The 15,717-nt window shown below is 34.3% G+C and overlaps 2 protein-coding genes across 2 annotated transcripts; both read right to left on the bottom strand.

The window, feature by feature from the left end:
- Positions 1-5,039: 5,039 nt before the first annotated feature.
- On the bottom strand, positions 5,040-5,746 carry LOC116160041. The gene is made up of 2 exons (XM_031473166.1): positions 5,216-5,746; positions 5,040-5,144 (listed from the first exon to the last, which is right to left on the bottom strand). The coding sequence occupies exons 1-2, from the start codon at positions 5,633-5,635 to the stop codon at positions 5,040-5,042; spliced, it is 525 nt and encodes a 174-aa protein (XP_031329026.1). The 5' UTR covers positions 5,636-5,746.
- A 2,499-nt stretch (positions 5,747-8,245) lies between these two features.
- Positions 8,246-13,223, bottom strand: LOC116158747. The gene is made up of 9 exons (XM_031471578.1): positions 13,122-13,223; positions 12,931-13,058; positions 12,597-12,724; positions 12,424-12,546; positions 12,168-12,371; positions 11,926-12,115; positions 11,684-11,865; positions 11,418-11,580; positions 8,246-11,367 (listed from the first exon to the last, which is right to left on the bottom strand). The coding sequence occupies exons 5-9, from the start codon at positions 12,273-12,275 to the stop codon at positions 10,889-10,891; spliced, it is 1,122 nt and encodes a 373-aa protein (XP_031327438.1). The 5' UTR covers positions 12,276-12,371; positions 12,424-12,546; positions 12,597-12,724; positions 12,931-13,058; positions 13,122-13,223; the 3' UTR covers positions 8,246-10,888.
- Positions 13,224-15,717: the final 2,494 nt, after the last annotated feature.

Here is a 15,717-nt window from a genome sequence, read left to right as displayed (position 1 = left end):
GATATGCAGAGGGCAAATATGAAGCTATTCGGCGGGAAAATTATCCCTTACCAACCTTTGATGGGTTTGTAACTAAACTGAGAAACGCGCGGTTCTTCTCAAAGTTGGACCTGCTTAACGCATACCACCAGGTGGAATTAGATGAAGAAAGTCGCCCAACAACGACATGTATTACACACAAGGAAATGTTTAAATATACACGTTTGTTGTTTGGGGTCAATTCGGCTCCAGAAATTTTTCAGCGTATTATTGAGGCCATATTTGCAGAGTGTGAAGGATGTTTAAACTGCATAGATGACATTATTATTTACGGAGGTACCGAGGAAGAGCATGACAAATCTGTCAAAGGTGCTGAAAACATTAAAGGAAAATAACGCCGTTCTTAATGACAACAAATGTTTATTCAAAGTCCAAAACTAGGAGTTTTTAGGCCACAAGCTGTCAGTAAATGGAATCGAGGCAGCAGACAGCAAAGTAAAAACTATCCTTGAATTTCGATCCCTAACACTAAGGAAGAAGTCAGGAGTTTTCTGGGTCTTGTGACGTATATGGGGAAATTTGTTCCTGATCTTGGTATTCATTCTTGGATTCATTGATTGAGACAAATCATAAAGCAAGACGTCAAATTCATTTGGACATCGACGCATCAAAAAGCATTCGACAAGTTAAAACGAATGCTGGCTAAACTACCAGCGCTGAACTAGAGACGGATCATAAACCCCTAGAAGTAATTTTCAAACCGTCTTCAAAGCCGCCCGCCAGGATTGAAAGGTGGGTGCTACGCTTACAAGCGTTCAAATTCAAAATCATTTATCTACCTTCGAAACAAAACATTGCAGACTGTGTGTCTCAGCTGTGCCCATCCTATTCCAAAGAACCTTTCGAGGTTGGGAGCGAATACCATATACATATACCGTCATAGAGGCGGCAACACCAAAAGCGGTGATTCAAAGATATTTAACGAAAGCAAGAACGATGAACTTTGCGAGGAAATCGTATTATCATACCTAACACCGTTAGACACACAGATTTTGAATTTGGCTCACGAGGGCCACCAGGGAGAAACAGCTATGAAACGACGATTACGGGCAAAAGTGTGGTGGCCACAAATTTATCGAGAAGCTGAGAAAATTGTGAAAACTTGTTTGGATTGTCTCCAGTGTCCACCAATGACGAGACATAAGTTCCCGAACGGGCCGTGGCAACATATTGCTATCGATTTGATGAAGGCTGGTCCTATATCTGAAAAGATACTGGTCGTGATCGATTATTTTTCGCACTACCAAGAGATCAAATTTCTCAAGTCTCCTTCGGCAGCCACCATTATCGCGCATCTACAGGAAATGTTTTCTCGACTTGGAATACCGAATTCGATACGAGCTGACAACGGGCCCCAGTTCGCAAGAAAGGAATTTCACTTGTTTTGTGAGGGAAGCAATATTGAGTTTATTCACACAACACCTTATTGGCCGCAGGCCAATGGGGAAGTGGAAAATCTAAACCGATCAATCTTAAAACTATTGAAAATAAGCCATACTGCAGGAAAAGACTACAAAGCTGAACTGCAGGAATTTACTCTGATGTACATATAATACGGCATCGCATAGTACTACCACAGGTAAATAAATCCCCGTCGGAGCTTCTCTACGGCAGAAATATTAGAGACAAAATCCCAACTATCTACGATTTATACAGTGAGCTGACGGAGACGGATGAAGAAGCCTATGATCGAAACCTGCTAAATAAACAAAAAGGAAAGGACCTGGAAGACCGGACAAAGGGCGCGCGAGAAATTGACATAAATGTTGGAGATCCAGCTTTAGTCAAGAATGTTGTCGTTCCCCATCAACTGATTCCGACTTTTAGTAAGGACACTTAAAAAGTTCAACAACGGTCCGGAAATGAGTTGGTTCTGGAGGGAGCAGGGCGCGTTATTCGACGACACGTCAGCCACGTTAAGATAAATCTTAGATACATCTTTTCAGCAGCCTGCCGCGGGCCCGGAGACATCCAACAATTCGAAACGTTTACAGGATTTGGAGGACGGTTCGATAACACAGAAGGTAGCACGTCCCTCGAGCCATCTGAAATCCCGAAGGTAGTGAATACACTCAGATTGGAAAGAAAGGGAGGAATGTGGAGACCCGCAGTGGATGCGGATCGGAACGAGAAAGAAGAGTAGGCGTTTGTCATGAGATAGAGAACTGTCATGGAACTGTCTATGAGTTAGATGTGTTTGTTGGAGTTGAAATAAAAAGCGTATTTTCAAATAGTGGTGTTTTACTGGGTTATTACAGTATTTAAATCTTCTATATTTTGGTGCATTCAAACAATGCTGCGATTAAAAAGTGGAACAGATTTGGAAGCATACCCTAAATTACGCGCGTTTGTGAAAGCTTCAACCAAAGGATAGGTACAAAAGCCAAAGAAATGTTCTGCATTTACAGAAAGCGACCTATTTCATCCAGATGACAGTTTCAAAAGTCATACTTGAAGTATCGTTACTTAGCAACTTTAAAGCACGTGTGTTTTAAAGGCCCTTTTTCTATTTTGCGTTGTTTATAGCTCCATTACCGCACGCAATCGCGTATCGTTCTAGCCATTAACGCACCGCATAGATTTTGTTTTCAACTGTTGGTAACATTGCAAATGCTAATAGTCGATGGTTTTTATTCCTAACATTGAGTTTGGGAGGGAACCAAATGCCGGCCAGACGTAGACCACGGGAGCCAAAAGTGGCCTCTAACTGTGATTAAAGTACCACACCACTTCCGTTATCATTAGCGTCTCACTTCAGTGGCGTAGAGATATAATTTTCTTTGCACTAATAGGAATAATACAAAAAAAACGTATAGAAGGAGTAAAATACATGCTCGTGGTAAAGTAAACAAAATAGACAAGGATGGGAAAGTAAGTATATATGCAGGTTTAATATAATCATTGATTACAAATCTAAATATACATCAATGTGTTCCATTAGTATAATTAAGGCCAGTTTACTATAGCCACTACAACTCCCATTAAATTCACTGTGTTGATCAATAGCTACAATTGATTGGTTGATCTCAAGTTCATTACAAGTTTTGATAGTACCTACTTACTGCATATTTGACGAGATATTTTATGAACATTTTCCTGTGCAACCTTTGGTCGAAATCACAGTCAGTGAAGCGTTGTGAGCACAAAAGTAAATTTACAAATGTTAGGTAACCATTTTGCTCGAAGTACTGGTTCGTTTGGAAAACTAAGAAACCATTGAATAAATAGTGTTTTTGCGCGATCGGTCATTTCTGACTATTTACCATAGGTGTTTCCATGACAGTACGTAGAATTTACCAGTTGCTATGATTACGACGACGCCAAAATTACTTACCGATCTAAAAACAGAACAGCAAAAATACTTACCGACGCCTTTTTAAAAATCAACAGTCTTACATTACATTTAATCTTTAATTATTATTAGGTACATTAAACGTAAAATTTGTGCCGTTGTTTCCTATAGCAAGACGCTCATAAAGTCCTAAAGGAAGTGCAAAGCTAGTAAACTACATCAGACACATGCACATTTTTATGAAATTATTAATTTCAATTTTGACATTTAAACTGGTTGCCTAGTGATGTACACCAGACCACTTCGATCATTTCGATTTATTCTGCTCGTTAATTTCTTAGTGCGTGGTTATATTGGTTGGATAATTTTAATTTCGATCGCGCAAAAAATGTTATAAGCACGTCGAACGTTAAGGGTTACCGTTCTCAGACAATAATTGGAGTCGTCGCTTCGCTCCTCCTCCAAACAATTGTCTTCGAACGGTAAAAATCCCTTACCGTTCTCCATACTTAATATACTATTTTATTCAATGTAAGAAACATAAAGTAGGTACCTACAACCTCGCCTACAACATGATAAATGACATGTCTTACCGATGAAAGGAAATGCCCTGTTTCTTCCCTTTATAAGAAATTTTGCATGATACGCAGCTAATCATTCTCAATTCACAAAATTGCGTGTGATAAAAACACTATGCGGCAGTTAGTTATTTATATAAACCAGAGCACAAACCGATCCGAAATTATTAGGTACTTTAAAATGGCAAATTTTATAAAATTTGAATTTGGTGGAAAACTGACAGTGACAGGACCCGCGTTTTCATATGTCAAATAATGTCGGCCAAAATGTACCTTCACGGGAACTTATCCAGGCGAGTGGCCTCTATCTGTGGCAACTTCTTAGACCATATAGTACTATATGGTCTAAGGGCAACTTCCGTCTACAAAAATTCTTACCCCCTCTACCATTATATTGCCTCCATTAGTTTTCTAACTCAATGATTCCTAATGTGTACATAACATAACCAAACTTTTCTAACTAAAATTGCACAACGAAAGCTTTAATCATAATAAAGTAAATACAACAAACTTAGATTTCGTCCTTATCTGCGTAAGTAAATGTACAATTATTGTACACTTTGACGGTAACAGCTCCATCATGTGTATTGACTTTGATACCAGGTAAATTGTGGGTTATGATGTTGTGTTCGGCACTATTTATATTTCCTTCAACTATAGCACTGGGAACGGCACTTTCTACATGTGTTGATGTACATCCTTGTGCAAGAATCCCATGTAATGATGAGGATGATTTACTTGCTTGGGCAAGAGTTCCTGCAACTTCCACTTTTCGTTGAACCTACGTTTCAATATATCCTTCGGCAACCGCGGAGGACTTCCACCCGCCATGTCGTTTAATGGTGACCAAGTCACTACCGCTGTTAGCTAAATGTGAGACACTTGAACGCCGGAAACAGTGCCCAGTGTATTGTGCCGGATTGGCTAATTGTAGAAACTCTGCAATCTTTCGTGGCGTCTTGCCCATTGTATTGATTCCGATCGAAGTAGTAATGCAGCGACCACTACGGTATGTTACAAAGAATCGTTGATGGCAAGTATTAACTGGGCGTATGCTGCTATATTTTTTTATAATATCAATCCACAATTTCTCGGTGATGACAAACTGTCTCATTACATTTGTTTTTGTTTTAGGCACCGACAACAATATCATTTTTATATTGGATGTCGCCCAGTGCCATATTAGTCAGCTCCTCGCGTCTGCATGCCCCACTGTAGCCCATTATTAAAATAACCTACAACGAGAATACAAACAAGATTCTCCTGTAGCTAGTACCTACCCACTAGAACAAAAAATTCTACTTACTTTTGTATCTAAATAATGCTTGTCGTCAGCCTCCTGAATAAATCGATTAATTTGCTCTAAATCTAAAATTTTTGATTTTTTTGGCTCATAGCCTTGCGAAAATCTTTTTAGCAGTGCTTGTAACTTGACGTATCTTGATATATCTACATTTTTATGCACATTTAGGTAGGATCGTAGCATCGAGTACATTGACCATAATGACGATGGCTTTTTCAAATGAGTTTGTAATTCAAAATATGCTAATAAAACATTCTCCGAAATGTGTTGGGCTTTATTTTCTTTACACCACTGGTCAAATTTAAGGGATTCCTTTTCATATTTTAGTTTCGATTTCTGCGGAAGCAAATTATCTACGGTACTGTTTGCTATTTCCCGCAATTCAGGTGGCGTGCAAGTTATGATTTCGTGCTGCTCTTCCATTTCTATTTCACAAAAATTACAGTACCAAATGGCAATTCGCTATATCTGCGCAAAAATTGAAACTTCAAAATTTTCAATTTGAAAAAGCGAACCAGTGCTACCAACTTAACATTTACAACTAATGTGAAGTAGTACAGAATGTTGAACTATTTTTAGTTTTTTACAATAGAAATCACGCGAAATAGAAAAAGTAGTATAAATAACTCGTTTCATAAGCCGTTTTATCGCACTTGTCCTTTGGAAAACTCGCCGCTACGCGGCTCGTTTTCCAGACTGGACACGTGCGATAAAACAGCTACTTATGAAACTTGTTCTTTAATATACTATTTTCGCACGCATTTGAGTGTTTAAAACGGAGATTGTGATTCAGGTATAATAAAAAATGATTTCCAAGCGCGCGAAAAACTTATCTTTAAATAATTTAAAAGTTTTTGTGTTTAGGATTGTGAAATTTTGTATACTGGTGTTTTTTATGTTCCGCATTGATTTATCACATAAATAAAAAAATGAAAGTGGCCCATTTCCGCCACGTTGCGAATATTACGCACATTTATCGGGCTGGAATGTCAAATCACAGTTACGAATTCCACAAATTCATTGCATGTTTTTGCTTGTAAGTTGTAAAGTAAGCAACTACCCTTTGTATAATATGTAGGTACTTTATACAGGGTGTAACATCCCCCTCGGATCGTAATGCCTTTACCATAAAAGATATCGGGAAAAAATGTTTCTAAAATATTTCTGGTCACTACTGGCGTGCTGTATTTCACTAGCGTATCAAACATCCGTATTTTTTCAAATGGAACACCCCATATTTTATTTAGAAATTGAAAAGTACTGTAGAGCACTTTTTCATTTTTTTATGTAACATAGCATACCCTTAACTTTACCCATTTCACTATTATAACCTTTTCTTCTCAAAATTTGACCGTTTTTCGAATCTATATTTTCCAGAGAAACTAAACCACGCCGGCGCTTAAATTTTGAATTCAGGCACATACCTGGTGAATATTTCAAAACCGAACATAAACAATTAACATGTTAAACAATTTAAGTGTTTTTTGGAGATTGTTGCTCAACTGCTCCACATGTAGGTTAACTTCCGACTTTCGAGGGTTTATGATGACCCCATGCAATCGAAAGAAGATTTTTTCTCATCTAATGAAATGCGAATTTGTTCATTTTCACGTGTATTTCTCATAATTTCATAAAAAATTCAACAAAATTAGCAATTAGCAAATCATGTTAAGCCATGACTCAAATGGAAATTTTCTAAAGAATTGAATAACATTTGAATCTACTTTTTGTATTACTAATAGTCATAGCTTACATGATTTTGGTAATTGCATTTATTTCCAAATTTTTGATGAAATAGTGGGAAATTTCAACCGAAAATGAATTCGTATGTCATTAGATGAGAAAACCATCTTTCTTTCGATTGGTGTCACGTGTCATTATAAGCCGTTTAAGTTAACATGGGGAGCACAATCTACAAAAAACATTTTTCCCATGTTAATTGCCTATGTTCGGGTCGGATTTTTAAAATGACGGCATCAAATTTTTTTTAAATAATTTATTTTAATAAATTCTTCGTAAGACCTTCTGTCAGGTTTTATGACAAAAAAACTGTGAAAAAAGTGTCAAAAACAAAAAGCTAAAATATTTTTTTTTGGCAAAACGGTTATTTTTATTTCGTTAAAATTTTGGCAGACCACATTAGACATAAAAGATGTAAGACTGTCAACAACTTTTTAGCTTCCTAGTACGAGCTTTTTTATTTTGTTTTAAATTTAATTCCAGGACCCTCTAGACTTCTTTTTTTCCACTAGGTATATGTTACCTAGATACAAAATACAAAGTATCTGTATCTGTATCTAGATACACTGAGACAAAAGTATCTAAAAATGTATCTAGATATAATTTTTTTAATGCATCTGTATTTGAATTAGATACCCAAATAAATATCTGTTACAACCCTGCTCTATGGTAAGTAAAGTGGCGCGGAACATTTTTTAAAAATTTATGCACATTTAAGTCTTCTTACTATTTCCGGAACTTTCCTTTATATTTAAAAATTATGAGTGTAATATTTTTGTAAAACACTAATTAACATTAAAAAGTAACTGAAATTCTAATATTTCACAAACATCTCAAGAAAAGTTGCCATTAATGCTTCTGTTTCATAGCCACCTTACTTGTTTGTGTAATTTTGCTTTCACTCAAAGAAAAAGAGAGGTAAAATTAACCAAAAAGAGCATATAAAAAGGCGTCATACATCTACTTTGGTATATTTTACTGCTTCAAAATGGTTAACATACTGTTATCATATTGACTGTTGAAATGACTGCAAACAAAGTTATCGTACCAATTATACTGGTACTTGACAAGAACATTTGTAGGTATACTGTAAAAAGTGCTTGAGGAACTAATATTTGGGTTCATTAACAATGTTCTCGTTTTTTCAACAATTTTGTAGTTGTGTAACGATGACACTGTGTTTCAACTATACTTTAGTTAATTAACTGACTAAATGGTCTATTATAACAAAGTTAGCAGTTGCTTTGACCATGCATTTTTTGTCCGTCTGTCTGATTACAAAAAAAACTTTTCTAGAATAATTGCTCTTTATTTTGGAATAATCATTATAAGTACACAGAAAATACAAAATACAAATAAACAGTTACCACTGTGGTAAATAGAATACTTAAATATAAGATTAGTATGTAAATTAACATAAATACACTTCATTATAAATGCTAAATATGATTAGGAACTAAAGAGCTCTTGTTGTGTTAAAAATATTTTGGCCGAACATAGGTTTTACCATTTGGCGACATATAAGTGTGAAGTGGTGAATAATAATCAAAATGAGAAGGAGAAAACATAAAAAAAGTGTCAGTGGATTCTGTAGTAGGTAACAAATATGATTGAAAATGATTGCAAAAATTTCCAAGTTTGTACTGTGAACATACGAAGTATATATTTTCGTTACTTGTAAGAACAATATCCACAATTCTATATAACTGCAGTTTTTTTGTTAACAAGTAATAGTCAATAGCATATTGAGTTCCTTTATATATGATGTCTTTTTTAAATGTCATAATATCATCGCCTATAATATTGACTGCATCTAAATTGAGATTTTTATAATAAAATTGATCCCGGAGATTTTGCTGTTTAGTGGATTTTGAATTATATGCTATAATATTCTTGAAACCATTATTATTTAACAAACGATAAGAAAATTTTAAAGAACATTTAATGCCAATGGTATAAGGGATATTTTTACGGGAATTCGTATTATTTGTGTACATTTTTAGCTCGCGGTGTTTTGATTCAAAACGGAAACACCAGATATACTTGAGAGGACCTATTTTTTTTATAATTGTTGGATAATGCAGAAGGAAATGAAATTTTGGTTTTAGGGTATTTCCAAACAGTTTCACATACTGCAGATGGTGTTGTTCAATTTTCAATGTCATTAATTTTAAATCTGTGTCATTAAATTCGGTCATTAATATTAAATCAATCATTTCTAATAAAAGACGTAATAATTTCCAGTATTTGTTATTAATGGGAACTAAATCACCGATGATAAGAGGAAGGAAGTGACAAAATGTCCACATCTCCCTGGCCGACATATGCAGCTTTAAGTTAGTTAAATGATTTATTTTTATAGGAGGGGAAATGTTTCCAATTTCTGTTTTACCATAATTAAATAGTTGTTTTCGACTATTCAATATTTTTAGTGAAAATAGATGATCCTTTTCAATCAGGTGGGTTAGAATTTGGCATACATCATAATGACAGACTCCTTCAAAGAGGTCATGCATTATGTCGACGGCATAGTTATTCACGACATGGAATGAATCAATGGTATTGAAAATTGAAATTTCCCGTATACCACTCTGTTTAGCCCTATTTTTTACTTCAATTTCATTCGAAATATCTTGTTGATAATTTTCAATGGTTCTAAATTTTGAAAGATTTTCTTGACAGTCGGATTTAATTTCACTTTGATTACACTTACAAAATCTGCATGGAAAATTAGCGCTGAAACTTTTCGTAAACCCTAATATGGAATTCAGCCCCAAATTGTCTCCAACAATAGCCATCAAAATATAATGAATCTGATGACCATGTACCATTAAGCCATCTTTTTCTAGTAACTGTATTTCTTTAATTAGTAAATTCAGGGTTGCATCGTTTCCGTAACACTTATCAGTAGATTTAAATAACAGAGCTGTAAAAATATTTTCTAATGATGAAACATGGTGCTGTGGTAGTGTTGGGAAACTGTAATAAAATGCAGCAATTGACTGACTGCCAGCATGTGAACCAAGCGCATTATTTATTTCAAAATCATCAAAATACAGAATGTATGGAATCAAAGTCTTATTTTCAAATTTTGCCTTTTTTTGTTTCCAAATTTCTCCATTTATTATATTATGTATTGTAGATTTTTGTGCAAGGTTTGTCATGTTTTCAATAGTGTCTTTCAATACGTTTGGCAACTCAAAAAATTTTTGAAATTGAAACTGTAGTGGCATTAAAGCGCCTTTGCTTGATTTAGAATCTAAACAGGGTGTACTATTGAGAATTATATGATCAACTTCATTATTGGTTTCAAAAATTTTTGGTTCTCGATAGAGGTCCCGATTTTGAAGACTTTTTGTGTACTTGTGATAAGTATTAAAATTGCAAAACGGATCCAGGCAGAAAGCCAGAAGTTTATCTATTTCACCATTATTATTATTCGTCGTATTAAAAATGTTACTCAGTTCAGTAATAATCGTACCCAACAAATTGTTAGTAATGTCGTTAATAAGTTGGTCGACATCTTTTCGGGCATAATTTGATTTACTGTAAAGTTTAGTAACAAATATTAAAGCAGTGGCTTCAATGTTCTTTAAAGCTGATGCTAAGTCATATCGAACATTTTCTCTTTCCGAGTTACCTACAGAAGAATCCGTGTTATTTTCATGTTGACTATATGATTTTTCTAATCGATTTATTGTATCTGACGATTTATTTATACATGATTTATTATTACCTTTAAAGTGTCTTTTGAATGCTTTTAAAGATTGATAAGTATGACAACAGTCAAGGCAGTAAAAGTTGCCATACGGTGTAAAACTATGAAAAAGTTTAAAATGTTTGATAAGTTCATCCACTCCATCAAATTGATTAGAAACACTCCCTGCGTTTTGCTTACATTTGTAACACTGAGGCATGTTAATAGTAAAATAAAAATTAATTTTTTAAATCGTTAAGCAAACAAAGTAAATTTGAGCACGGATTATCTTCCGGCAAGTGAATATCAAAAAAATATTTTTGGATAAAGATCCACGTATTTTGACCACATCTTGGATACTTCAAATTTAACACATGAAATATTTTAAAACACGAATCAAGAGCGGCTAAACAATTATCAAATTTATACTTTATATCATCATAGAAAACATAATAACTATTAATATGTATTAAATCGTCACCTACTGCTACTATTATAGGTTGAAGTGTTTCTCCTCTTTCTAGTAGAGTTGATTTTAATTCTTCGATTTTGTTGTCAAAGTCATTAATGGTCCGCGTGTGCAGAAAGATCGAATTTTGTGAGTCTTTTATGGTTGCTTTAATGATCAATTTCTTGTTCTGTTGATTTTTCTTTACATGCTTTATTGTGGGCGGTAACACAGCATGAAGAAGCAGTGCTACAATTACGTCAATAATTTCTGAAAGACAATTTGTTACATTATTGTAATAAACAAGATTAGGAAATTACCTTCAGTGTGATTTAGACTATTTAAATATTTCATTAACGTTAAATTTTGCTTGTCTTTAATTTTAGTGTTATAAATTGGAATGATTTTATTTTTAAAATATATCCAATTCCTTATTAGTCCATAAGTTTTGTCCTGGTATATCGAAAAAAAATCTTGTTCAATCTAAAAAGTGGAGTAAATTTATATATAATAATAATTACAACCTACTGTTAAGCAGGAGGTAGTAAGTATACTGTATGTAATTATAATAATAAAAAAAACATACCAAATTGAAGCCATGAGAATTTTTTAAAAGAGGCCAGTTCGCTAAAATAGACGTAATTCGTGTTTCTTCTGTTTCTTTCAAAATCTCACTTCTTCTCCTTGTAAAAGTCTTTCGCCAATTTTCTTGAACGTCCGTCCAAGGGGAATTATTTATCCGAAGCCAAGCAGTTAAATTCAAAATTTCTAGTGCCATAAAATATAAGTTTTCAAGTAATTGTATTACACCTGTATCTAACTACATACCATCGTCCGTTATATTCTGATCATCAATTACACCAATATTTTCGATGTTTGCGACAGTACTTGTTCGAGGAGTGATTGGAGATTGTTGGATTAAACCAATTTTTTTGAGGCGTTTTGTGTGATTGTAATATTTGTCATACAATCGTCCCGATGGAATTTGTTTTAGTCCCCTTTTCTTATAGTAGATAAACTAAAATGAATTATTTGATAATGTTAGTACCACACCAAATAGTACAAAATACCTTATCATCATGAAATCTTTGCTCTATTTCTTCGGATATCCTTTCGAATCCTTCTCTTCTCAGTTTTACATTATTTTCAATATGCCACGCTGTAATAGCATCTACCATTATTTTACGAGCTGCGTCATTGAGTTTTTTATTTTTCTCGAATACTAAGAACACATAGTTACCATTAGGGAAATTCTTTAGGGCATTCTCCAATTGCTGCAAATGTTATGTAAATTATATGATATAACACTACATGAGCAAATCATACAAAAGTTCTGCCAAATGTAGATTCCACCGATGATTCAGATGACGAGTTGGCTGCGTCAGTGTCAGTATTTATCCATAAATTTGTGTAACTATTTGAGTTACAAGGAAAATCGTTGGGTATGTTCTATTAACAAATAGTTTGTACACATAAATGTTGACATTTACAAAACTTACGTTTTCAATTTTCCATCTGGTAAGGCGATGCCGAAACTCTACTTTTATACCTAATTTTTTCTCTTTAAATAGTTCATTCAAATCCGCTTCAGTTAGCAGTTTTAGGCGTTCAATGGTTATATCCTGATCTGTAACAATAATTTCCCAAAATAATGAAGTTCCATGTGGAACAATTGTTTTAACTGTTTAAAATAATATAATTCTTTAACAAAATGATTAAACAACGTTGCGTTCCATCGCGAATTTGTTTTGTGTGTAAGAAAAAGAGAAATAACTGTAATATGTACATTCCAAGGTGGTGAATACATTCATAAATAATGATAAAAATACTTACCTAAAAACTCCTGGCAAAGGCTTGAGAACCCCCAGCTTTGTAATAAATTGAATAAGTCGCCTTCTTCACCCGCACTCCCATTAACATTAGCACCCTCATCAAACAATGTCAAAGTGTCGATGTTAGAACTAGAATTATTATCAATGTTGTACAATGTACCAAATACACTTCCAATATTTTCCATAGCGTACCGTATGACTGACGAGCATTCAAAATGAAAATGCTGGGTTACATTAGCTACATACAATGCGTAATGCGATCTTCGCGAATTTATCACGATTATGCAGTTACTATGAAACGAACTGCAACGTTAACTCAAACAAAGTCGCCGTTTATATTTCATTTTATATTGTTGATGAACAATTTCGTAGTTAGAATTTACTTATGACGTGGTAAAGTGACTATGGTTTCTAAATAATACAACTATTGATGTAAAACGATTTATCAAATTCGTTGTTACATTACCACAAACAATTGTAGAGGTTTACAACATGGCTGTTACTTCACAATTTTCACCAAATAATTTGACAATTATCACAACATTTTAACAGAATATGTTGTTGAACTACAATAACCATTTGTAAAAATATAAAGTAATTGTTATTTAACAATTTTTGAAACAGAAATGACTACATTTCGGGTAGATTGTACAGAATTAATATGACAATGTTTTATTGGTAAATGAAACAAACCAAATTTATAGAATTAAACTAAATTCTATTTAACTGTACTAACGTTTAAGTAAACTGTTGGTTAACAAATATATTTGTTTACTTTAACTGTCGATATTTTTTTGAGTGTTGATTTGCGGCGTCTGAGCTCTAATTGAGAAGATTCTGCTCTATAATGCGAAATATCCTTTTGCTGCTTCCCCCGAGATACGTAACGATATTGTCAGATCGTTCTCAATTTAACAGGATATTGTGCGAAATACGTATCGTTACATCATAGTTTACGATTGTTATAGGTTTTCTCCATCGGCATCTTTTATAACAAGAAAGGGTAGTTTCGTAATTAACTAAACGAATACTGGACATTGTGCTCGACATTTACGTTACATTTTTACGACCTGTTCTGTTGTAATTATCTGATATCGATCGCTTGTTACCGTTTGCTTCCAATAGAGGAATATTGCAAAACGTCTTCAAAAATCTGCGCGAGTGAGAGAGAGCACACAAAATTAAATATCAACTAGGATTTTCTGATCCCTAATCTTTTGACGTACTACACTTTCTTCTTAAACTAATTTTAGTACCGTTTGTAACCGAAGTACAATGAAGCAGTGCGTAATCTTACAATGCAATAAAACCAATGTGAAGTAACGCTAATGTAAATTCGCAATGGAGTAGAAAAAATTGTGTTAACGTTATAATTACAGTATAATGAAAGCCGGTGTTATTTTTCGAGGCTTTTAATTTGTAACTTTCCTAATCTTCACAAAACAATGGAATAATGTCGCCTTGCCGTATTTATTGGCGGCAGCGAAATTGGGGATGGAAGTATATCAACTATTGCTTCAGGTCGAATGCGTTAAATTCTCACACTACTTAAAGGAAGGAAGAGACGATTGCGATAGACATTTTAAATCTCATTTAGAGTACAATAATTTCAATTTAGACAAGATGAACTAAATTAACAGCAGTTAGTTACTATGGAAGTACAGCAAGTTGCGCAACTTTGAGAAGACATCGCATCGTCATGTTGTAATGCATTTTTATCGGATTAAGAAAGACCCGACGTTATTTTAGAATGCCGACTGGTTGTATAATGTTGTTGCATTTAGGGCCCAGTTTAGAGGAGTCACGCAGATTTTTTCCTTAATTAGTTTCCTAGTCATGATAACCTTTACGCTGGCCGCGGGCGCGCAGATATCGAAAATGGATCGATTTAAAAAATCATCGATTGTATCTGCACCATTAATCAACTTTTGCCATTTTACCCCCCCGGCTTTGAATATAGCTCCAAAGCCTCCGGTCTTTGCGGAAGGAACATTTTAGTTTTAGGCTACTTTAATAGATAGAAAGTTATCATGTCTCGTTCGTGTTTCTGTTTGTAATTAGCAAATGGTTTGCATTGACATTTACGTGAAAAGAATACAAGGAACTTAATTACCTACATTCGATCTACCGATTTGTTAACGTTAAATCGAATGCTCGCGTAAATATTGTAGGTATCGTTTAGAGCTACGCTCCTCTAAAAATTTTGTTTATTGCATAAGTAGCTTTTGCGTATAGTTTTTGTACCTTTCCTTAGTGATAAAATCGCACAATTTCGCCCAATTATATGCATTTCACACTCTACATCAGATGTATCATTGTGCGCCAGACTTGGCCATCCTTCACACCTAATTTCACTTTGATGTTTTCTTTTCCACTTCTATCACTAGTTACATGTTCCAAATTTAGGCAGTCTAGAGGAACAACTTAAGCAACATTTTCGAGAATCATTCCCATAAGAAATGCGAAATTTATACTACTAATATGGTAACTAAACGGTAGCCTGTATAAATATGGAGATATTTCTAATAGTCGGAGAGGTATGATGACAAAAAACGTTACATTGCACGTTTAGGTCTCTTACACCGTAAGCTTTGATTTGACCTTCAGCACTTCATTTCTGATGGTGGCAGACTCAATGCCGACACTTCGAGTTCGACAATAATGGAGGTCAAAATTTTAGATCATTTTAAAACAAAATTCAAGTTATGGTTTTTGCAAGATACTTTTACCACTGATTATACATATGGTACCTTTTGCAGTTACCTTAGACCAGGCCTTAGACTGTTTA

Source organism: Photinus pyralis, unplaced genomic scaffold (assembly GCF_008802855.1).
Source record: "Photinus pyralis isolate 1611_PpyrPB1 unplaced genomic scaffold, Ppyr1.3 Ppyr1.4_LG1, whole genome shotgun sequence".
NCBI lineage: Eukaryota > Metazoa > Arthropoda > Insecta > Coleoptera > Lampyridae > Photinus > Photinus pyralis.
Note: the sequence above shows the minus strand (reverse complement) of the source record. Positions and strands in the feature narration are given on the sequence as shown.